The sequence below is a fragment of the Gossypium hirsutum genome, chromosome A11 (genome assembly GCF_007990345.1).
Source record: "Gossypium hirsutum isolate 1008001.06 chromosome A11, Gossypium_hirsutum_v2.1, whole genome shotgun sequence".
Lineage (NCBI taxonomy): Eukaryota > Viridiplantae > Streptophyta > Magnoliopsida > Malvales > Malvaceae > Gossypium > Gossypium hirsutum.
This window is the reverse complement of record NC_053434.1, coordinates 7,532,720-7,557,131: the sequence shown is the minus strand read 5'-3', so window position 1 is coordinate 7,557,131 and position 24,412 is coordinate 7,532,720. Positions and strand designations below refer to the sequence as shown.

General features: G+C 33.3%; 2 protein-coding genes and 1 pseudogene across 2 annotated transcripts; 2 read left to right on the top strand and 1 right to left on the bottom strand.

Moving 5' to 3' along the window:
• Positions 1–4,618: 4,618 nt before the first annotated feature.
• Positions 4,619–9,436, top strand: LOC121209707 (uncharacterized; annotated as a pseudogene).
• An 818-nt stretch (positions 9,437–10,254) lies between these two features.
• On the top strand, positions 10,255–17,788 carry LOC107910880 (E3 ubiquitin-protein ligase BRE1-like 1). Its single transcript, XM_041080878.1, has 19 exons — positions 10,255–10,798; positions 11,385–11,546; positions 11,686–11,767; positions 12,004–12,234; positions 12,434–12,595; positions 12,986–13,179; positions 13,261–13,344; positions 13,437–13,556; positions 13,659–13,845; positions 13,947–14,107; positions 14,222–14,293; positions 14,504–14,580; positions 15,422–15,616; positions 15,732–15,804; positions 15,882–15,968; positions 16,389–16,526; positions 16,604–16,806; positions 16,902–17,067; positions 17,402–17,788. The coding sequence occupies exons 1-19, from the start codon at positions 10,688–10,690 to the stop codon at positions 17,531–17,533; spliced, it is 2,637 nt and encodes an 878-aa protein (XP_040936812.1). The 5' UTR covers positions 10,255–10,687; the 3' UTR covers positions 17,534–17,788.
• A 5,145-nt stretch (positions 17,789–22,933) lies between these two features.
• LOC107911879 (ethylene-responsive transcription factor ERF038) lies at positions 22,934–24,096 on the bottom strand. The gene has a single exon (XM_016839848.2). It carries the CDS (start codon positions 24,049–24,051, stop codon positions 23,251–23,253), a length of 801 nt encoding a protein of 266 aa, XP_016695337.2. The 5' UTR covers positions 24,052–24,096; the 3' UTR covers positions 22,934–23,250.
• Positions 24,097–24,412: the final 316 nt, after the last annotated feature.

Sequence of the window (24,412 nt, the reverse complement as noted above, 5' to 3'; positions counted from 1 at the left end):
CACTCTATCTCGATATCTGTAAGAGATTGTCCTAAGAATTACTTGATAAGTCTCAAGACCTTAAGTTAGAAAGCACCAAATGGTAACTTATTTAGTGTCTCGAACATGTTGTATTGTTTGAGACTCAATAATAAAATAACTAAAACGCAACATTTGAGCTCAAAAGTTCAAACACACTAAATCATAACATCTAATACATCAACACTAACCACAAAATTGCATAACTAAACACATATGCATCATTATCTACTAATCAGAAGCTAAATTTCAACTTTCAAAACATTATAAGTAAGTTTTCCAAAATGTACCAAATCATTAACTTAGACACCAAACAAAAACCAACCTAGGTCATCCAATTTAACCAAGTACAAACAATACATACAAATAGGGTAGTTTGACTTTCGAATTAAGTTGTTGAGTTGGAGGCTTCAAAACATTTAATCACTTTAATACTTGAATGAGACATGTGCACGAAAACAAAATAAAACCATACGCTAAGTAATGTTATACTCAATGCTACTATCATAATTCGAATTCAATTAAAATATAGTAGCAATCCAATAAACTAGTCAAGTACATGAATATTCATAAGATTAAAATTAATTCCTTACCAATTATCAATTTAGAATGTATGGTTCAAATAAACCATTAAACCCTCTAATTATTCCATAATCATATATTCACATAAACATACTCGAATCAGTATAATGCTTGCTTTTACATATCCAAATTATGATACACCCCAATGTATTTGCATCTATTAATTCATACCAATACAATTTCCATATTATCATATTCATAATTCAATAATATTAATACTTAATATGTAATTTTACATTTCATCGCTAATTTTCACATAGCAACTTATTTCATATTTAATCCTTATTAATATAATCAAACTCAAGAAGGACACTCGGATCATCCACCAACACACCAGTATACGCATCAAAATGCTAATCGGGCATAAATGTATTGATCCCACCAACCACACCAAATACGTCATACCTTAGGGTATTTGAGTTAGTGATAAGTTCTCAAACCCTAGGGTATTGCAAACTATCACATATACACGCATAGTGTTAAATTCCCATATCAAAACGACATTGCATACAATTTACTCTAACTCTTCTGCAAGTTAATAGGTATTTTCATACTAATAACTCCTCCGTACAATGCATGTTGGATCTAAATACTGGAGAATTTTTAGAAATAAATTTAATAGGAATAAGGAATGTGTGTATTTAGTAAGCTATGAAGACCAAATGTAATTGATATAGGAAAAGTTAACTTGTAGTATTGATTAAATTGTTGAAAATAAAATGGGGACAAGTGTGAATTAAAAGTCTAAGTTAGTGCATGGAAATTGTAAAATGAGAGGATACAGATGCAATTTTACCTAAATAAGTCATGATCATGTAGGAAATTAGGAAAGTGCAAGGCAAATGGTAAATGAATGAATTAGATATTATGTAGATGTCATGATTATGGGGAATTGTGGCATTTGTTAATTGGGATATTAGCAAACATTATTTCTATAATTTAGAAGATATTTTAGATGTAAAGAAGAAAATGAAAGGTTATCTCTCCCATTTTTGCTCATCACGTCACCCCGCAACCTTCCATCTATCTTTTTCTTTTTTCAAAAGTCTTTTCACTATTTTTGAATCTTCCAAGCTCATTTCACCAAGTCTCTTTCATGTTTACTACTCAAATCAATAAAAGAGTAAGGTAGTTACCAAGGCGAAGCCAGGGTGGCTGGCATGGGCCCTGCCCCCTAAAATGTAAAATTGCTATTTCCCTAAATTAGTAAAGGTAAAATTACACTTTGACCCCCTAAATTATAAAAATTCGATTTAATCATTTACAATGATAAGATATAACTATAAAAAGTTAAAATTTCATCCGCCCCTTAAAAAATTGCTCTGGCTTCGCCCCTGATAGTTATCTTAGTTCCATGAGAAGCGGTTAATTGCCGCTTAAGATAAAAGAAGTTGGTATAGAACAACAAAATAATAAAAAGATAATGATCTTTCATATATCCATGTTAGTTTCTTTGTTGTGCTTAAATATTTTGATGTTATGATATTAACAAGTAAATGTTTATGTGCTTGTCATGAATGAAGAAAAAAGAAGAAAGAAATGATCAATTGTAGATAAGGAAAAGTGTAGCAATGAGTGAAGAAAGAAGGAAACTCTACATCAAGCTTGGTTGTAAGTACTAAAAGGGTTTAATCCTATCTTTAAAAAAATATTATTAGTAAAAAATGCCATTTAGATGATTAATTTTAAAATGTGTAGTTGTATTAAAGAGGACTAAATTGTAATGAAGGTAAAATATGCTATAGAAAGTTAATGGCAATAAAAATGATATAGTGAAGTATATGTAAAGTGACTATATTAAGAATACTATATAAAGTGAATTACAAGTTATATGTATAATTTATAACTATGCATTAAATGATGCAGTATATTATATTAGCCAGTGACATTGGACTATGATTAGTGACTGCTAAGAATATTACGCACTTTGTTATCGCTTCGGCGGTGTTCTTTACCCGCTTTGCGTGTTTATTATCACTTGCGTGTTCTGTTATTCGCTTCCGATGTTCTGTTATGTTATGTATATCTTAACCTTTATTAGTCTACTTTGGGCCTTGTGAATGAAATACAAATCAATAAGTGTACTTTGAACAAGCTTGATTAATATTACAAGTATTTATATAATAAATTGACATTCGATATGTATATAATTTTTGTTAATACCACGTTTCAAAATATACATTTAGGCTTCATGTTTCAAATATACATTTAGGCTTACGGTTAAATTCTTACAATACTTACTATGCTATTTAGCTTAACACGTAGGTTAAAGACGAGAGGAGAAGCTAAAAAGTGGTCTGTGACCTACTTGTCTCATCACATCTCAAGGCCAAGTGTCATACTCGATTTTCTTTAAGTCCAGAAATTAGGACTAAGTAAGGGTTAGATTTAAAGAAGCCGTAAGTTGGTGGCCTTTATTGAAAAATTAAGAAAAAGTTAGCAACTGATTTGGACATGGTTGAAATCTAATACTGGTTCAGTTAGATTAAAACCAATTGGTTCCTTAGTAGGAGACAAAATGATTATCAATAGATGGTTTCTATAGGGTTGATAATCGAGCGTGAATGGCTATAAATAGCTGGGAAATGACTTCCTAGGGAGAATTTTCTCACTTCTGTTTCATTTCGTTCTCTTCTTCATCTTTGTCTTTTGTTGCTTTGAAGGAGAGATAGTAGGAGAAGCTCTGCATGGAGTGATGATCATGAGGTTTGAGTAAAAAAGTAGAGAATCCAGTAAGCTGGTAAGGCTCCAAGTCCTTTAGTATACGTAATATTAAGAAAATAAAGTTAAAGATTTTCAAAAACCTTTTTGGGGTTATGCATGTTTCTGAAAATACTAAATTTAACTCATGATTTTGGTCAAAATGCTTAGCTACTAGGAGAATGGAAGCTCTAGCATTTGAGTTAAGCTAAAGAAGCAAAAAGCATCAGGTGAGTTTTTATACTTCAATTTTGGGATGTTGTATGTCTGGCATGAATATGTTGTTGAGAATGCTATGTATGTATAAAATTGAGTAGGCAATTGAGTAGTATGCATGAATGATTGCGGTAAAACACATAAGTTTGGCGTACTCCACGTTATTATGTTATGTGATAATATGTTTAGAAATTTCATGTATTGCATGTTTGTGATGGTGGAGTACGAAGGGGAAATTATTAACGAGTTAAATGAAGTTAGGATTTGGGAAATGGTGTTTCTGTATATCACCATAAGGTTTTGCTGGGCGCAAACCGTGATGCGCGAAGATTTCAAAGTAACATGAGTGATATAAATCTGGTGCGTAGAATCAAGACTTACTAAAGAGCCAATAAGAAGTGGGAGTGCACCATACACCTCGTATGGCTAACATGGTTGTAGATCATATGGCGTTGGAGAGTGAAGAGGAACCTGTGGGATTGCTAGTATTTGACACATCGCTTGGCTCGATGCAAACACTTTTACTCAAAGATATAAAGACTTTTTCTTTGTAATTGCTAGCTAATTTTGTGAATTATCTTCTTTTCCAATAAAAAAAGTGTTTTTTGTTCCCACATCTTAGCAAAAACTACAACTATTTTTAGATTAGAACAAAATATAGAATTATTTGAATTGATTCAAATTGAAAGTAATTTTATCTTAATTTTAACCATTTAAGATGCGAAGATATATAACAAAAAAAAAGAATAACTAGGCAAATGTACTTCAACAATTTACTCAATGATAAATATATGTATTTTTTAGAAGGCATAAAATTTTCTCTCTAAAAAAAACCCAAAAAAGTATGGTCCATAATTGTTTTTTAAATTTTGATATAATGTGACAGTAAAATTATCAAGAAAGCACTATAGTGAATTTCATTTCGACCATTTTACTGAACAAATAAATTAATTAATTTTTATATATTTGAAGTGTGCAAATTATGCCACCTGATCATTTAATAAATAAAATTTAACGAAAAACTTATTTATACATTTTAAAATATATAAAAATTAACTTACCTATTTTAATAAAAGATGGAAATATAAATTAACTCGAAATACAAATCGTGCTTTTTAGGCGACGAAGATAGATATGGGCGCAACGAAATAAAAGTTTTCCTTGAGATTCGTTCCCTCCACGGCCTTGTATCACTAAAGCGAGATGAAACGACATCATCTAGCTTCTTCTCTTTCGCATTCGCCATTCGGTATTTCGGTTTGCTTTTGCTCTCCTATTCCTTGTCGTTAAGAAATTTTATCAATTCAAACGAGTTGAAAATAATCGAATCTACAATAGTCATTAATATAATAAAAATTCTAAATTCCTATTGCTGTAAAAATTTCGTTGATAATTGATATTTCAGTAAGGATTTGGGTAAGTGTTTCTAGAATGGAATTCTAAAACATATATTTATTATAATCTGATGATTATTGATTTCCTCTTCAATTTCTCTTCTACATTTTGTTTTTTAATCATTTAATTTGAACACGTTGTCCAACCAATATTTCAACGAGAACGATCTATGTTTTGAAAATCAGTGAAATTAATTTGGAAGTATATTTTCTATCATTGGAATCCTCTGCCCCAAGCTTAGATTAAATAAGCTTGGATTGCTCTTCTCCAGTCTTTTTTTAAAGGAGCTAACGTGTTATTCCCCCCCCCCCTCCCAATTGGTTTTTTAGAGCTTGATTCTAATGAGGACAGCTGAAAGGTGCAGAAATGGAGAAACAAGGACAGGGTCGGTGGTAAGTATTTAAGCCTATTTTATCTGAACTCAGGATATGCTCAATTTTTCCTATGTTTATATATATATATTTGGAGGACCATATTCGATACGGATATCTAACTATGTGATGGACACTTAAACAAGTACTTTTAAGAAAATGAAAGCCCGAGCGACATAGATTTCAGCTTCCAGAGTCTACGGATTATTTCTTTTTGGGAATGTGCTGTATGTATCTGTATAATACTTAGGTTTCAAGAAGTTCCCTGGTTTTAAAGAGGTTAATTTGCCAATGTGTTTAGCTTGATCTGGCATCTTGTTTAAATTAAAAACATATTATAACTTTTTCTTATTTTTCTTCATCTATTGTTTTTTGTGCAGTTCTTTTGATATCTTTTGCAACAAAATTCCAGATTCTATAACTTATTTCATATCTTGGTGTTATAGTTCTGTTTTTTCATCGGTACATTGGCGTTATAGATCTTTGTTAATAACATTAAGACCTGATCTTACTTGTCTTGAACGACAAAAACAACAACCCTATTTTCAGGCTGAAAATGATGGTCTTGGAAATGATGGGGTTATTCCTCAATTATTCACCTCTTTACCAGCTTTAAATGAAGCTGCTTCTTATCTTGCACAAACAACTAACTACTTGGCTGGTTATTTTTCTGGTTATTCTGGTAAGGTCTCTCTTTTCATCTTGGTTTCTTCCATTTTTTTAATTCAATATTTATCTACAGAAGTTCCTTTTTTATTTCTCTCTTTTTTTTTTTATTTTCTTTCCTGGAAGCCTCTAAGAGTTGCTTATATCATTTCTGTGCTGAACTAGCTTATTGTGTTCTTCATTTCATTTTGGTCTATGTTCCTTGTGCTCATTGTGTTAACCCATGAATTATGGACGACTTCATTGCAATTCTTTTGGCAATGTTGCAGAGAAACTTGCTTTTAGAGATTCAAGGGATTCCATTGTACGTGTGCAAGAAATATCAACATCTTCTTCAGGGCGAACTGAGGATTCTGTGATTAATGATCATCCATTTTCAAGTGGAAGTAGCTCAACATTGTCTGCATCCTCTTGTCATGTAACTACTGCCTCAGCCAACAATCCTGTAGTAAGGACCTCCACTGGAGATCCATCTGAAATTAATGGTGCAATTGCACAATCAAATCATACGAGGCAAATGGGATTTCCATTTTTCAAGGGTATTTATTCCTATATGCTTAATCATGGATTTCTTTTATAACGAAATTTGTGAAAATAGATCGTGATTTTAAGATATTATCCTATACTTATGATTTTAAAAAATAGTAGTCATTACACGGGATACTAAAAGGTCAAAATGTTTACAATTTTTAAGTGGTGAAGTTCCTCAGTTTGTCAATTTTAATGATCCTTCCGTGCACTACAATTTTCTGCGCAAAGGTGGGGAAAGGAGGGTTTGGATTAATTCATTCATGACTGGTTGCTTATCATTTGAGCATACTTATTTGTAATTTAAATTTCTTGCAATATTTTGAATAATCTTCCTCCCCTTTCTTTCTTCTTATTTAGTGCCAGAAGTAATTTCTGTTTGGGTATTATAAGGAGTAATGAATTTTTCCAGTCTTTATACATACACATATAAAAATGCTCAGGCTTATTGAAAGAGCAAGGAGTACTGTTCGTGGGTCTGCAAATGATATTGGATGGCTGAAACGGGCTCCAGAGATGCCATCAGTTGAAGATGGAACTGGGAGGTTTACAGAAATTCTTGAAAATATTAGGTAAAATGGCTGCTTAGCATATTTTTATGTGAGTACTATTTCCTAGCATGGTTTTGCAATTCTTGATTAGTTGTCTCTCCTTTTTCAGGCATGGTCTCCATAAACTGCCAAGCTCGATGGTGTATTTATTGGTTCCAGGTACCTTTGTAAATTTTCCTCCTTAAAACAACGTATTCGCATTCTGGGCATTTTGAGAGAAAGAAAAAAAATGGTGAAATTGGAGGGGGATTGAATCTGATATGCTCAAGTAGATATTAGAATATAGGCACTATTTCTTACAGCACTCTTTTTTTGGAAAATACCAATTTTTAACTAAAGGTTTGTATAAACTGGTTAAAACACCAAAATATTGTTTCTTGAACATTTTAGGGAACAAGAAACCTTGTCAGAAACAGCGGTACAAAATCCTTAGTGAAGCTTGACTTCCAGGCCTAGGATATGCATGCTCTATTTTCATTTCAGCTCTGAACACATCATGTCTTTCAGAGGTGAAATCAAGAATGTAGGTTCATTGATCATTGCTTGCCTTTATATAGTTATAGCAAGCGATTAAAATTCTACCTTAGATTTGAGCTGACTAAAAATCAGTTACGCAAACTTGGAGCTAAAATATACTAAAATGGAACAAAGGCTGAAGTTGACTCTTGAGTTGAAATTCAAAATTTAACCTTTAACATTATCTTTTGAATGGTGATGTTTGATGCATTAGTTGTCATGACAAAGATCATAGATGTGCTGCGGGATCTTGGTATTATATTGTTTTAATTTCTTTTTAGAAGTTCTGATTCAGTGTTTCTATGTTGCTTAATTGCTTACTTCCAGCAATTGTCATATTTGGCAGGTCTTTTCAGCAACCATGGACCTCTTTATTTTGTCAGTACAAAAACAAGTTTCTCAAAGATGGGTCTGACTTGTCATATTGCCAAGATTCATAGTGAGGTATATTTAATTACTCTTCTGTTACACAGTTCGGTTTTTTTTTTAGTCTACGCTGAACATTACAATCACTAATCAGGCTTCAGTTGAGAAAAATGCCAAAGAGATAAAAGATTACATCGAGGAAATTTATTGGGGTTCTGGAAAACGTGTTTTGCTTCTTGGACATAGCAAAGGGGGAGTAGATGCAGCGGCTGCTCTATCTATGTATTGGTCTGACTTGAAAGGTAAGGTTGCTGGGTTAGTATTAGCACAGAGTCCGTACGGTGGAAGTCCTATAGCTTCAGATATCTTGAGAGAAGGCCAGCTTGGTGATTATGTAAATCTACGGAAGCTTATGGAGATTCTAATTTGTAAAGTGCTTAAGGTATGCAAGTAGTCTTTTATACAGTTTCTTTGCTCTCGAGTGTCCATAAATAATTGACAGCAGGATCATATGCAATTAATTTGCTGTAACTTCTGAGTTACCATGGGAGGAACTCAGCACATTCATTGGATGGTTTGGTGATCGTTACCTCTTTTTCAATGGAAGGATTTTTGTCTGAAATGAGTCTACTTTCTGGTGGAAGTCTAGTTGCATGATCTTTTAATTTTGTAGCTCATTGCAAATTATTTTTCTGACAATCTTCATATGAAACATTCCAACTGTAAAGGGGGACATGCAAGCTATGGAAGACTTGACTTACAAGAGGAGGAAAGAATTTTTGCAGAAACACCATTTGCCAAAGGAGCTTCCGGTTGTCTCTTTCCATACTGAAGCTAGCATCAGTCCTGCCGTACTGGCAACATTATCTCGCGTTGCTCATGCGGAGCTACCTATGATGGCTCCCCTCTCTGATGGCCAGCCTGCAAGACTACCCGTGGTCATGCCCCTCGGAGCTGCCATGGCTGCATGTGCCCAATTGCTGCTGGTCAGGTATAAGGAACAGAGTGATGGGCTTGTGGCACGCTGTGATGCAGAAGTCCCAGGATCTATTGTGGTGCGCCCAAAACGGAAATTAGATCATGCCTGGATGGTTTATTCATCCTTGAGGGATGACCCTTCTGAAGCAGGTGCAGCCCAAGTGTGTGAAACTCTTTTGACATTGCTTGTGGAAGTTGGGCAGAAAAAAAGACATGAACTCTCCATGAAAGATGAATGAAATCAAGCAGCTCACCTTGTTGCGACACTTGGTTGTAATAGGTTAACTGGTTGGTACAGGTTTTTTAAAACTGTCTGGCCATACTACTTCAGTATTGAAGTCTAATATTTGATATTGTATATAGCTGAAAGTTAGGCAGATTCAAATGCATGACAATGATCAAAGAATAGGATGCATGTAACGTAAGACCAAAGAAAATAGAAAAAGAGCAGCAACAAGTTAAGACATTCTGATTTCATTGTAATGGCTCAATAATTATTTGTAAGATTTATATTTCGTATTATTATATATCTTACTTTTTTTCTTATCATATCATGATTTGTATCAATTTTAAATTTTTACCCTTATATAAATTCGTATGATTTTCTTCTTGTGTATTTTATATTTACATTTGGTATTCCTGTACATATGTTATAATATCAAATTTAGGGTTAATTCATGCAGTATAGGTTCTCTCTCTCTCTCTCTCTAATTGTCTTAATCATGCATTATATTTATAGGTTCCTGTACTTTGCGGAAATTATAATTTTAGTCTTTATACTTTAATTTGATCAATTTTAATCCATATACTTTTCCAATTAGTCAAATTTAGTGTCTATACTTTTCAAAATTTGAAATTCTAGTCATGACCCAAACAAGAGTAGTTAAATCCATTTGGTTAAGTTCAATTACTAATCATGTACTATGCTTACGATTGTAGATTTAGGCCATATTCTCCCGTTGGATCATTTTAAGTCCTTATACTTGTCGAAATTTGAAATTCCAGTCTTGACATAAATAACAACCATCAATCCATTAATAAGAATTTTAGTGAGTAATACTTAGAAATAACAAGCTAATATCGTATTTCGAATACAATAATATATTTTTCATATCAAATTTTGAAAGTAGCTGTACTTAACAAAATTGACAATAATCGTTTGGTAAGGACGAAAATTTTAAAATTTGAACAGAAACTAAAAATGACCAAATTAAAGTAAAAAGATTAAATCTATAAATTTTTGTAAATTACAGGGACTAATTCTCAATTTAACTTTTTTTAAAAAGAGTCGGTCTTTCAATTCTCAAAAGTACCCTTTAACATTCTCAGAATTTCAAAATTCCTTATTTCAATATACCCCCAGACACCCAACTGTTCTATTCATTTTATTATTGTTTTAATTATTTTTCAATTTCCTACTCAAGCTCTCTCTTTAGAATGCGTTCTTAGATAGATAAAAAGTCAAGGGCGAGAGGAACTGCTGCGCCTAACTCTTCTTCTTGTCATCAGAAAGTGACGACCCTTTTTGTTTTCGATTATAATTTTGATAAAATTAGTTTTTGGTGAGCAACAATAAGAAACAATGAATGAAAAACTGATCGGTTAGGGCTTTCGAATTGTGATGAATTAGGGTTTTGGAACGGATTAATTGGCTATGGTTCTGTTATTGAAACATTAGTTTTTTATTCAATCAGGTTAAGATTAAAGTTTCTTTGAGGTGGATACACCGTTTGGCCTTGAAGTAGATAAAGGTTGTCTTGGGTGGGTTTCTAGGGGTTTTGAGTGTGAGGGTGGGTTTCAATGGGGAGCACTGGTGAGGCTGACCGAAAACGGCGTCACTTTGCCTCCATATCTCCCACTGCTGTTGACTCAAAGAAGCAACCATTCTCACCAACTTCTGAGGAGAAAAAGGTATGGTGTTTGCTTCTTATTTTGTTAAAAATTTCTGATTTGAAGCAATTATTGATATCTGCTTGTCCTAATACTTAGTGTTCTATTGAATTACAATTTTAAAAGTCAAAATTACTTAATTCTGACGGTTTTTTCTTATGTATCAAATTTCGCATTGCTACTTTAGCATCAATTGGATGCATGTCTATATGTGGCTTTGACCTAATGTTTATAAATATTGTCATCAGCAATTTAGTTTAAATTTTCTTTTGAAATTTGAGGATTTTTCTATTATTTTAGTGATCATAGATTTGATGCTGGTTTATTTTCTGCAAATGCCACTTTTCCTTTTACTGTATGCTTTTGGTTGAACATTTATTGTTCTTGGATCCTCTGCTGTGCTCAGCTATGAATACGGGGTATTATTATTTTTTCAGCGTGTTCGCTTGGGGTTTGGGTAGGTTGATTTGTCCATGGAGATTTGGAGGTCCAACTTCATTAAAACTTTTTTGGGTGAAATATCCTCATGTTAGAATGGTTTCTTTTATAGCTTGTTTGTATATTTGACTTTCTTCTAATGCCACCTCCTTTTATTGGTCTGATGCAGCTTGATACTCAAGTTTTGCAATTTCAGAATCAAAAGCTGCAGCAAAAGTTAGAAGCTCAGAAGGTTGAGTATTCTGCTTTTGAGAACAAATTCATTCAACTGAAAAGCAAACAAAAGCCATATGATTCTACATTGCAAGTGGTGAACAAATCTTGGGAAGCGGTAAGATCCTGTACAAACTGTTAAAAATTTTGTGCATTCTGCTTACTAGAAAAGATGATAATCGTATTTATATCTTTTAGGTTTTTGCTTTATATAGTAAATTGCTTGATGGGAAATTTATATTCTACTTTTACGATAGCTGATCACTGGCTTGGAATCTCGTGCCATCCACACACAAGAAGCTGGCAGGCAAAATGGTGAATGTGCACCTAATACAGAGGGTGAGGATTTTCTTCCATGCTTTGCTTTCTTTCATTAGTGTTGTAGTCCTTTGTAATGAACTCTGAAGATATTTCCAAGGACTATGCTTTCTTCATGTTATAACTTATAATTTATAAATTCGAGTTAAATTTTGCACTTCTGATTTATAGGAGCTTTATAATTCTTCTGTTGTCAATCTTTGGTTTATTGTTCTGTATATCAACTTCCTGAGAAGGCTTTTGTATTACAAATGTAGATGGGGCTCTATTTCCTGCTGAGGATGCTTTTCTTAGCAGACTTATGGAGACAGGTGCAACTGAGAGTTCCTCTTCCAATATTTGCCCAGTGCAGATGAAAGAAGATAGAGAACAGACTGCATCTGAAAAGAGTGGGAACATATTACACAATATAGTAGTTGCAATTAATGACCTATGGTGTCTGAAGGATGGATTATATGCTGTAGCTAAAAAAGATCTTCCTATCTATGGTATGTGTTCAGTTGGAAAATGTAAATTGATAGTCTTTTCTCTTTTTGGATAAAATCTTTTCTGGAGTTATTACCCAGCTATGGTATGTGTTTAGTGGAAAATGTAAATTGTGAACTATACAGACTTTTTTTTTTTTGGGATAAAATCTTTTCTGGATTTTGTTATTCTGTTAACTGTGTTAACATCTCTTTATGCTAGGATCATGCAGGCAGAAGGCATTTTGTGACCTAGAATCAGAAGTTAAGAATTTGAGGTTAGCGATAGGTGATATTCATTTGAACCACAGATCTTTGGTAAGAGAGTTGCAGAGCCATAGGGATATTGATGCTAAGAATAAAGCTGAACTTAAACGTCTGAAAGGTAACTTTCTATATGTGGTCTGAATTTGTCCGTTTGTTATGCAGTTGTGACATCAACCGTTTGTCTGGATGTGACATTATCAATTTCCACCTAAGCAAATATATCTTGCATAGATATGTTCTAAATATGTATGACATACTAAATCTTGCATTTATGTGGTAACATGGAAGAAAGTCAGTATGCATGCCTTCAATGTGATTATTTAAATTTATGCCATCTCCACAACACTTGCACCTTATAAAATCTGTTATTTCACTCAAAAGCTGTGGATGATCCAATCAATGGGCGATACCCTTATATTGTTTTCAAATGCTAGTCAATTATAGAAACCAAATGTCATTGAAGCAGCTACAAGTTTGACTCTCGTATTTTGCTATGTGTGTTTTGCAGGTGAATTAGAAATTGCAGTTGCAGAACTGCAGGTAAGTAATTGCAAATTGGCAACTCTTAAAGCAGAAAGAGATGCAACGAAAGGTGCATTTTTTCCTGTCTTAAACATCTGGGGTAAGCCTGTTGCTGGTGATAAGTTCAAAGATAAGCATAGAGATCTGCAAGAAATGGAGTCAGCCCTCAAAAAGCTGTTGGTAATTCCTGATTTCCTTTTAGTTGTCTTGTGAATTGCTTGAACTGAAAGTTCATCTGGATGATTAATTTGAGTTTGACAGGAGCAAGCATCCACTCGACTAACAGAACTAAAAAGCCTTCATGAGGAAAGAATAGAAATATTACAGCAGTTATCAAATTTGCAGGTATGCGTTGCTGATTATTTTCTCTTCATTTCTGAGCTTGCACTTCTTTTAAGTCAGTCATATAAAATCAAATAAGTATTTTCGGTTGACAGAACACTTTGAAGAGTATAAAGTGCATTTCTTCTTCCCAAGTATATCTTCTGGTGATAGATCAACTAGAAAGGTCAAAATCAGAAGTTTCGCGGTATCAGGATTTATATGAGAAACTACAGGTTGTTACTGGTCGGTAGTTTCATTTATGCCTTTTGTCTGTCATTTTTATTGAGGATGTCCAATTCCGATGCTGACTATAACTTCCCTTCTAAAACTTTTAGGTTGAGAAAGATAATCTGGCTTGGAAAGAAAAGGAGTTGAGTATAAAAAATGATATAGCTGATGTATTTCAGAGATCATTGGCAATTTCTGATTCTAGAGCTTCTCATATGGGGGCAGAAATACAGCGACAAATTGATGAAAGAAAGAGAATTGAAGCTAAGCTGGAAGAGGCATCTAGAGAACCAGGTAGGAAGATAAATTATGTTTTCTCTGAATCTGAACCATCTGCTGATTTTAATCTTCTATTATTTTGCTGACAATCTGCTTAAAATACATTTACACTCCAGGAAGGAAGGAAATAATTGCAGAATTTAAAAGCTTGCTTTCTTCATTTCCCGAGGATATGAGTTTGATGCAGAGTCAATTAGGTAAATACAAAGAGGCTGCTGTCGATATTCATTCTCTCCGGGCTGACGTGCAATCTCTTTCCACTACTCTTGATAGGAAGGTTAGTAATTTTATAAGTTGTTTGGTTATTCCTGGTTTTGCTTTAAGGTTTAAAGGTCCTTTTTTCTTTTCTCTATGTAGATTTGTAAAAATTTTAAACAATTATTGTGAACAGGTGAAAGAGTGTGAGAATTTGTCTGTCAGATCTGTTGAGCAAGTTGCTGAAACAAACAAGTTGCAAGCCATGGTATGGTTGTTTAATATTTCTGCGTGATTCTGATTAAATCTATGTTGAAGAAAGCTGTGATGGGGAATTGATGCTTGTTCAAATTAAAGGAAATGTGCCTTTTATTACCTGTAAAATCTACTCGTATCAACCTTTATGCCCATCTTTTTTCTCAGAGAAGTAAAATCTATTTGTCTTTATGTATTTATATTTTTTTTTTCTTCACTACAGGTCCAGGAATTGAAGGACAGTGATGTGGAGTTGAAGTTGATATTTGATATGTACAGACATGAATTTACTGATTCAAGGTTTGATTATTTGTGCATGATGCTTTCTTTTATTATCTTCTACAGTAAATTTATTCTAAGGTAAATTCATGTGTAATTTGCATTACAGCCCGACTTTCTTTCCAAGAATTTTATGAATGACAGAGCAATGTTCTGAAAAAAAGAAATCACAAAATTTCTCCCCTTGAGTGCTCCCTGTAGTTAGAATAAGCATATTTCTCTTATGTGTTTTACTTTTTTATCTTTTATGGAAGTTGTCACATGCTAATTGTGGAGAATGTTGAATATCTTATATTAGATTGGTTATGATATGCTACCTCTGGTTATGTTGTGGATGATGAACTTCCTTCCATGTTGTAAGCATGTTTATTCTAGAAGTAAATTAGGAAGTAAGATTTCATGTATCAGTGGACTTCTTTGTTTGATTTATTTTGTTAGTCTTTATTTGGTTAGGTGGGCTTTTTTCCCCGTGGACTTAAAACTGGGGCTTATGATGCTTATATATAGGTTTTAGTATGTTTGGAAGTAGCATTTCATGTATTAATGACTTGTTGCTTGATCTATTTTGTTAGTCTTTTATTTGTGTTATGTGGGCTTTATTTTTTCATGGACTTAAGACTAGGTCTTATGACGCATGTATAGATTTTGGTATGTTTGAATTTTGGAGGTTAGGCTTTGACTTCTACGTCTTCAACATTGAGAGTTTGAGTTTATACAATTGATTTTCAAACAGTTGTTGGATGTGTTATTCTTGTTTATTTGTTCAACCCAAAGCAATAGTACTGATATCTTGCAACTCTTGATATGGTTCTATTCTTGATGTGCAGTTCCAGATGGTTATAATTCTTTTTCTTGATTGCAGAGATGTTTTGGAAGCTAGAGATTCAGAATACAAGGCATGGGCTCATGTTCAAAGTCTGAAATCTTGTCTTGATGAGCAAAATCTGGAATTACGTGTTAAGACAGCTAATGAAGCTGAAGCGGTATCCCAGCAAAGGTTGGCTGCTGCAGAAGCTGAAATTGCTGAGTTGCGACAGAAACTGGAGGCTTCCAGGAGGTATTAGATTTATCTTCTGAAGAAATTCCCTTTAGCTAAGAACAAATGTACTGGAAGTAATATACCATGGGTTAAGAAAAGTGTGTGAAAAATGTCAAGTATATTGCTATTTCAGGGGTAAGGCTAGGCTTTCTGATGTTTTGAAATCCAAAAATGAGGAAAATGAGGCTTACTTATCTGAAATAGAGGTCAGTTTCTTCTTTTCTAGGCTTGGCTTTGCGTTTTGTAGATTTTTTTTGAGCCTGATATTTTGTTTTCTCCCCAGTCAATTGGACAGTCATATGATGACATGCAAACACAAAACCAGCAGCTATTGCAGCAAGTCACAGAGAGGGATGACTATAACATCAAGGTATCACTTATATGGTTTATGATATTCTTTAGATCTGATTGAAATGGTTCAGTATTGTTCTACCTTCTCTATTTATTGGATCTCTTGACAATTTGTTAAAAAACTATTTATTTTTATGATTGTTTTTATACTCACTAGGAATGATTGCTTTTGATTAACTTTATGCTTTCCATATTCATGAATACTTGCATAAAGATTGGGAAAATGTCTTGACATGGAATAAACACATTTGCTTGCAACCCAACCGTGGAAAACTAATGATTAGAGGAGAGTGCATAATTTGGAATTTGGAAGTTCTGTTAATGCGGTTCCATTGTAGAGCATGTGGAGGACTTATACTTGTAGAGCATCCATTGTCTTCTCTACAGTTGTATTTTTTCTATGGAATTTGATCTTGTTACTTATATGGTTCTCTTTCAGCTTTTTCTAGAAGGTGTCAGGTCAAAGCAGCTGCAAGATGCTCTACTCTTTGAAAAACATACCATGGAGAAGGATATTCAGCAAGCCAGTTCATCCCTTGATTTTTATGAGACGAAAGCTGCAAGAATTGAGGATCAGGTATGCATGACTTATTTTGTAGGAATAATCTTATGCAAGTAATACAAATTTTGAGTCTTGTGCAATTCCTTTTGCAGCTGAGGTTTTGCTCAGACCAGGTTCAGAAACTGGCAGAAGAAAGATTTCAAAACTCGGTTTCATTGGAAAATACACAAAAACGATTGTCAGATATTAGAAGATCATCTCATCAGGCAAGGGAGTCACTAGAGGACTCACAATCTAAGATTGAGAGAAGTCGAGTGGCATTGGTGGAGTTGCAGATAGAATTAGAGAGGCAAAGGTAAATGAATATATTGGTAGTTTCTATGTTTCACTTTGTTCTAAGTGCATTGGCTGAGTTCATGTCACTCATTCTACATTTCTTTCAACTGTTAGGTTTAGCAAGAAAAGAAATGAGGAAGAACTGGAAGTGCTGAGAAGGAAGGTGTTGCGACTTCAAGCTGAGATTGAACGATCATCAACTGTACAAAGGCTTCAACAAGAACTTAGAGAGTACAAGGAAATACTGAAATGCAGTATCTGTCTTGATAGACCAAAAGAGGTAAGATGTGCAATCCGGATTTAGTATTCCAAGGTGCCAATTGTTCAACTAGGCCCTTTTTTGTTGTTAGCTTGAGCTTTTTGTTCTCTTTTGCACGATAATAGGTTAGGGTGCTTCCGTGCAATTTGTGCAATTTGACTGCTGCAACTTCAAGAATGGTTTTTGACTTTTTGAACTGGTTATATTGGTTTTCTCTTCTCAGAGAAATACTCTTTTTAACATAGTTTTTATAGCTATGGTTTGTTCAATTCTGTTTCAAACAATTCTCTTGGTTTGTCAATATTTCTCCATCCATTCTCTGTATTTGCTTAGAGATTGTTTGCCTTTTTTCCAGATTGTTATTACAAAATGCTACCATCTCTTCTGCAATCCTTGTGTACAAAAGATTATTGGAAGTCGTCACCGCAAGTGTCCAGTGTGTGCTGCAAGCTTTGGTGCTAATGATGTTAAACCTGTTTATATCTGATTTTGGAGCGCTCATCACAACTGCTCATCCATGAGATTCGGTCAGTGGTCAGCAGCATCTTGAGTGCATGCCATAACACCTGACGCATGCATGGACGCTCAAACAGGTTCCCATGTATGTTGTATTAGAAAGATGTTAGAAAAGAATGTTGACAGGAACTAGAGGTCAATGCAAATCCTATGGGGTTGTGCTTGTTTGGTCCCAGATTGTTGATTTGACTTAAATTTATTATTGTATTTATGGTGTTTGCCTCGATTTTTAACTGTTTGGGGAGCTACTGGAATCTTTTTAAGTTGTCAAGGTTAGTCAAATTTGAAGTTGATTGTTTAAAACAGTTATCATACGTGATGCTGACAGCATAGTTTTGGGTCCATAAAATAGTCATAGGCGCTTTAACAACAATCAAATGTAGGTTGCCTCCAAGGGGGATAGGTTTAAGCAATAAAACAACCATATCTGCGCACCTTATCTGTCAAATCTTTCATTTCCTCACATTCGTAACCTTATCACTTAATCGGGATTCTCATGGCTAGCAAATCCATTTACACGGTTTTCAAATATGGGCAACTAGGCATGGCTCCTATACAGGCTCTTTGATTGAGTGCTGATTGCCCTCCTAGGATTTTACTTTAAAAAGGGGGCGAAATCGCGAAATGGCGAAATGTCTAAATCTGGAGGTTTTTTTTTTTTGGATTTTTTTTCTTATCAAACAAATCGTTTTAATATTTTTTAAAAAACATGAATGATATAATTTTAAAAAAATTAAAAAAAAATCATACTATATAAAATTAAATATTTTTTAATATGTAAAAAGGAATAACTAATGTTATACTAAAAATTTCATAAATATTATTATAATTTAAAAAGGTAAATTAAATTTAAAAAAAAAACTTAGTCTTAGTTTTATTTCTTAATACTAGACATCTTAAATTGCATAATTTATTTTTTCATAAGATCGAAATCATCAACGATAGAATCTATTGAAAATTCTGAAGTTCTCTTTTTTAATGTATGTCATCAAGTAAGTTGAAAGAATATTCTCCATTCTGTTGCGAAACCTTGTTTTCATAATTTTCATGGTTGAAAATGCTCGTTCAGTTGTTGCAGTAGACACAAGAAGAGTTAGCACAAGACGAATAATTTTATTAAGAAGAAAATAAATATTTGGTCTTAGTTTACACTTGACACAACTCAGCAACTGTAGAATATCTCTACAATTTCGTGCTTTAATGAGCATCAAGTTGAAAATGCTCCAATTGAATCTTCATATGAAGCTTCTCTTACTTTATAAAATTGTTCAGATAAAATCATTCATAAGCTTTTAAATATCTTCCACCTGAAAAGCTTTACAATTATCACTTGAATCCAAGGCGAAGCTAAAAATAAGTAACTCCACTACCTCAACATTAAATTGAGAATTCATTTATGTTAGCAATGAATATATCAAATCGATAGTAATGCTCAATTATGATGCTTAATTTTTTTACTTTGTGTTCTTAGTCTCTATGTTAAATTCATTTCTTTTTCTCACGACAGTGTGAACAGCTTACCAGAGGAAATATAATTCCTTAGCAAAAAATACAAATAAAAAACTGAGAAAGTCGCTAACCTAATATGTTCGGGTATGAGTCAAATCAATTAATTTTGAAATTTGGCTTTAAAATCTATAATGGGCCTCTAAATTTAATTTTTAAAGGCCCATCACACGTTAATATTTGATTATTATTAAAGTTAAATAATTAAAAATCGATAAATATTTTGTTAATATAAAATATAACCTTATGGCTTAAAAGACAAATTATATGAAATACAATATGGCCAAAAGAGCGAATGTTATACAATATGGATACCAAATTTAAAATACCTAATAATTTATATATAAAATTCAAAAACTTAGAAAATTTCAAGGGGTACATCCCTGATTGCAGTGCGCCAGCCGGGGATATTTCAATTCTCATGCCATGTTTTAGAGGTTGCATAAAAGAATGCAGAGAGGTGGTTAATTGGGTCTTAATTCTCCTTTGGTTTACTGGGGTTTAATCCCTTTGCGAGGGGTTTTAGAGGAATCCTGCCTTGGAAAGTTGAACCAAACCTGGTTAATGTTTTGGAGAGATGTAGGTCAATGAGTTAGTGCAAGTAGAAATATTATCCAAAGCTTTTTGGCAAAGAGACTTAAGAGAGGAAGAAGCACGAAATTTGTAGACAGACTCAAATCATCCACCAGTCAGTTGTCCAATGGACGCAGCTAAATCAAGCGGCAATGTGAACCCCTCTATGACTTGACGTGTATGTTGGTTCATTGGTGTTGAAGTACCATTGCAAGCTTTAATTGTTTGCTATCTGTAGGCAGCATGCAATAATGCCCTGAAAAACATAGGATTCTTTACATTTTTTCTTTCTTTGCTTTCTGCAAAAGAAAAAAAAGAAGGGCTGACCTGTCGTCATGTCTTTGCTTGCAGCCAGTGGAGATATACAGCTTTTCTTTTCCTTTTGTTTTTTGTTAAATAATAATAATGGTTTGTTTGTTTCCTTTCAATTTGGATGCAAGGGAAACATAGGTCTCTGTCTTTTCAGTTCATGCACATGCTCTCTCTCTCATCTCTCTCAAAGGTTAAAAATACCAACAAAGACTAGGGAGTATCAGTTTTGTTTCTTAAGGATGCTCTTTCTTTGAAAAAGAAATAAAAGATATCTATAATTTTTGCATTTATTATATCAATTCCTCAACTTATACAAAGAAGATTGTAGTTTGTGAAAGAAGTTACAAATGCGAGGACTTGGATACTAAATTTATCGTATGTGAGTTCATATGATACAAATTTCTCAAATTTATCTTATGCTTGTGAATGCCCTGATGAGTAAAAACTACTGCGTGTGAGTAGTGGGTAGTTCCATAAATTTTGCCACTTCAAAAAAAATAGGAGTTCACATTTGAATTTATGGAGTAATAGTAATCTTCAAAATACAGATATATAATCTAAAGATTTGCTGGTGGGGCACATGAAGGTTGGGATTACCAATTTTTGGGCAAAATATCATACATGAGCATATTATTGCTAACACCAAGATTTGAAACCAAAGACCCAAATATTATATTAATGAAGAAAAATTGTTAAATATGATAGGAATGGGTTGATTGAGAATGCATGTGAGTTTCCATTATGGAGTCCAAACAATCCTCGTGCTTGTCAGCATTTTAATCCTTAAATATACGATAGATTAAGCTTCTGTCTCATATCAGTAAAGGGAACACTAGTTCAAAAGTAATCAAGATTATACATCTCGTGATTTTAGGGATAAAATAATAATAAACCAAACCGATGAACCAACTTGCAAGAAAAATCAGGTTGGATTCTCTTTTCCTTTTTCTTCCCCTTTATAGTTCGTAATTAGACGACCTTAATCATATAATTACAATCATTAATGTCTTCATGGAATTGGAGGTGGTCTGATTTCGGAGGTCGTGACATCAAACTTGATCCAACTTCATCGCCCCACATAAAAACATATGTCGTTTAGCTAATGCATTGCAGTCCGATGTTTCAATTAATTCAGAAAATATGTTGGAAAACTGGAGATGTTTAAAACAAACAACACAGGGATCCTGTATTTTTGTTTTCTCTTGCACCTCTATAAATAATTATGTTCCTTGAATGTTGTCAAGTTTATTTTTCAATAAAATAAATTTAATAATTTGTGTATTCATGTTATAATCATATTTAAATTATTATATATATTTACATCTTTATTAAAAAGAAAATATTACCTTCTTTAAAACAACTAATTCTATATTTTACTTTCTTAAAAATTAATCATATATATTATTTAAAGTTTTGTTTTCACCAAAAAAAATTTACTCTAAGTATACAATATTTTATTAATCTTGGTGTTACAAGTAGACTCGACATCAACTCAATCAAAAATTTATTCATAAATATTATATAAATCTTTTATAAATATATTTTTGATATAGAATTATTTATTTCTTTCACCCAACATAATATAATCTAATATAAAATAATACATTCAGCTTAGTGTCACAATCATATGGTTATATGTATTAAAAATATGGATGGCCAAGAAAACAACAACAGCAGTCATACTTACAACCAAAAAGTTTTTGATGAAAGACATTAAAAAAAAAAAAAGATTAACCATGCAATAGTGCTTGCAGAATAAAGCAATTTCTTAGTGATAACTTTAAAGATCTAAGAGAGAAGAAATATTTGTTCTTTCCTCGTACAAGGTATCTGTCGTACTGTTACTAAAGAAGTAGGTTTACAGTTAATAAAGTCATGATCCACCATGGTGTCAAATTATAAATTGCTCTCCAAACCCATTTTAATTAACTGTTTTTGCTTTTATCTTTGTAATTTAGTGGCTTTTCTTTAGCAATAAGATGATCCATATGTGCAAGATTGACCTTAGACTGACAATTATTTTTTGTCTTAATTGTTCATATATACTATATATCTTCAACCTATGTTAGCTATATATGGTCCCATGCATCTCCCTTATAGGCAATGTGTATTAAAAATAGTAGCACCTACTTTTATATTAAACGTGCTTTGCATGTAAATAACATAACATGTGAATACCATTCATTGAAGTTACTAAAATTAATTCCCAAAACCATAAAGTTCCAACAAAAGCATGTAAAAATTACTAAAATTATAGCCAAATATGATTAGCTTCTTATTATTGTATTTTCCTTCACTTCATGCAATGAAAGTGTATAGGAGTATACTTGTGATTTTAGTTCCTTTAAGTTTTATATTCTCTTCGTATACATGACTTTGGGTTACCACTTACCATACATTTTGTCTGGTGGGCAATGTTGGGTGTAACTTATATGATGAGAAATACACATACTGTCTGAGATAATAGGGTGATGTCATTTGTCACTAACAAATAGTGTTTTTTAACCAATTTATAATTAATGCACTAGGCTTGCCTTTGGGCATTGGGAAATAACTTTAGTTAGATAATGCTGTCAGCTTGTCTGGGTTCTCCTACATGTACGTCCACACATCTTGGGAATCCCCATGGCTTTCCTTCTGCCAAATGATGCCACCGAAAAGAAAAGGGTTTATTGTTGGGCAAAAGCACGACTATCCACTCCCTCCATCGCCCTTCATTCTTTTTTAATCACTGTGTTCTCTCCAAATCATTCACCCTATGATGGGTTTGGTTTTGGGGGTCTTTTCCAACTACAGACTGGCGTATGGGAAGGGTTAACTTACTTTTAGAGTCTAAATGTCGCATTAATTGAGGTTACTAGATTTAAAGTTAATATTAGCACTGAATTTCATGACAATAATTTCTCATTTTGCTAAACAAATATACAAAGACAAAAGTTGGCAGAGAATTACAGTCACCAATTAAAGAAGAAACTCGCCATTCATTAACTGTTTATATATATATATCGTCTGTGCTTATAGTTACAGTAGAGGTTTAACCTTTTTATCTCTCATATCAACTGTAGAAAACCTGGGACGATATTGTTGCTACTTCCTTTTTTTTTTTTCTTGAACCAAAATAGAAAAGAAACTAAATTCACGATCGAAAAGCGAGTTTTTTTTTCTTGACTGGTTTCCTTCTGCAAAGGGAATGCAGTGGATTATTATGTAAACAGACGAAGAATTTTGGAAGTTATAGAGCTATTGACCATAAAAAAAAATCCATATATATTATCATGAAATATGTTGTTTGATTTTCTAGTAGTAGTCCCAGGAGAATGGCTCCTCAATCCGGAACCCAGCATCGACTGCACATATTTGCCATGTTGAAGAGTAAGACCCAAATCCGTCGCTTCGATCCGTGACATCGATCATGAGATCAGGCAGATCGAACAAGGTATCATCGTCATCGATGGAGGGTGAACTTGAAGCTTGCGACAAATTTGAGGGAGGAACTTCATCTTCTTTGCTAGCTTCAGCTTCAGCTTCGATGTTGCACCGCCTTGTGTCGAGAAATGTTGAGGCGGCCGCTAGGGAAGCGGCTGCTTGGACGTCCTTGGGGGAGGTACTGGCAGGGCGGGGAAGTAGTTTAGCGAGTTGAGGGAAATTGAGGTAAGCGGAGCGGCCTTTGATGGCGAGTGCAGCTACATCATGGGCTCGAGCAGCCATTTCAGCTGTGTGGTATGTTCCAAGCCATATTCTTGATTTCTTCTTTGGTTCTCTGATTTCAGATACCCATTTGCCCCAGCTTCTCATGCGTACTCCACGGTATGTCGGATGCTTCTTGCCTTCACCAATATCACTACTCCTTTGCCTTTTCTTCTTCTCATTATCAATATTTTTTGAACAACTTCTCTCGTTTTGATGATCAGAATCCGAAAACGAGTATATCATGGAGGAAGGAGAAGAAGTGGCGGTGGTGGAAGTAACGGAAGAAGAGCTAATTAGCATGTTATGATGAGCATCATTCTCAATATTGATATGATCTCTTTCCATGACAGATAGAGGACGTAGTTGTTGTTGGTAAAGCAAGAATTTTGAGTGATTGACATATAACATGGTGGTATAGGACTAAGAGCTTATATGATTCTTTATGAATTCAGATTTCCTTTTTTCTTTCTTTTTCTTTCCTTTTTTAATAATAATAATAATAATAATAATAATAATATAAAGAAAAAGATTTAGGCATAATGTTTTTTTTACCCTCTAATTTTATAAGAAAAAATCATTTTAGCCCTTGGTTTATTTTTTGACTTCTTTTAACTATTAAATTTACATTTTTTGTCAAGTTTTTTAAAATAGAAATATCTATTAATTTTGTTGACATGACATGCCCAGTACTTAATTATTTTTTTAAAATTTAATAATTTTAAAAATAAATTTTATAATATTTTTAAAATTTTAAAAAATTAATTAAATG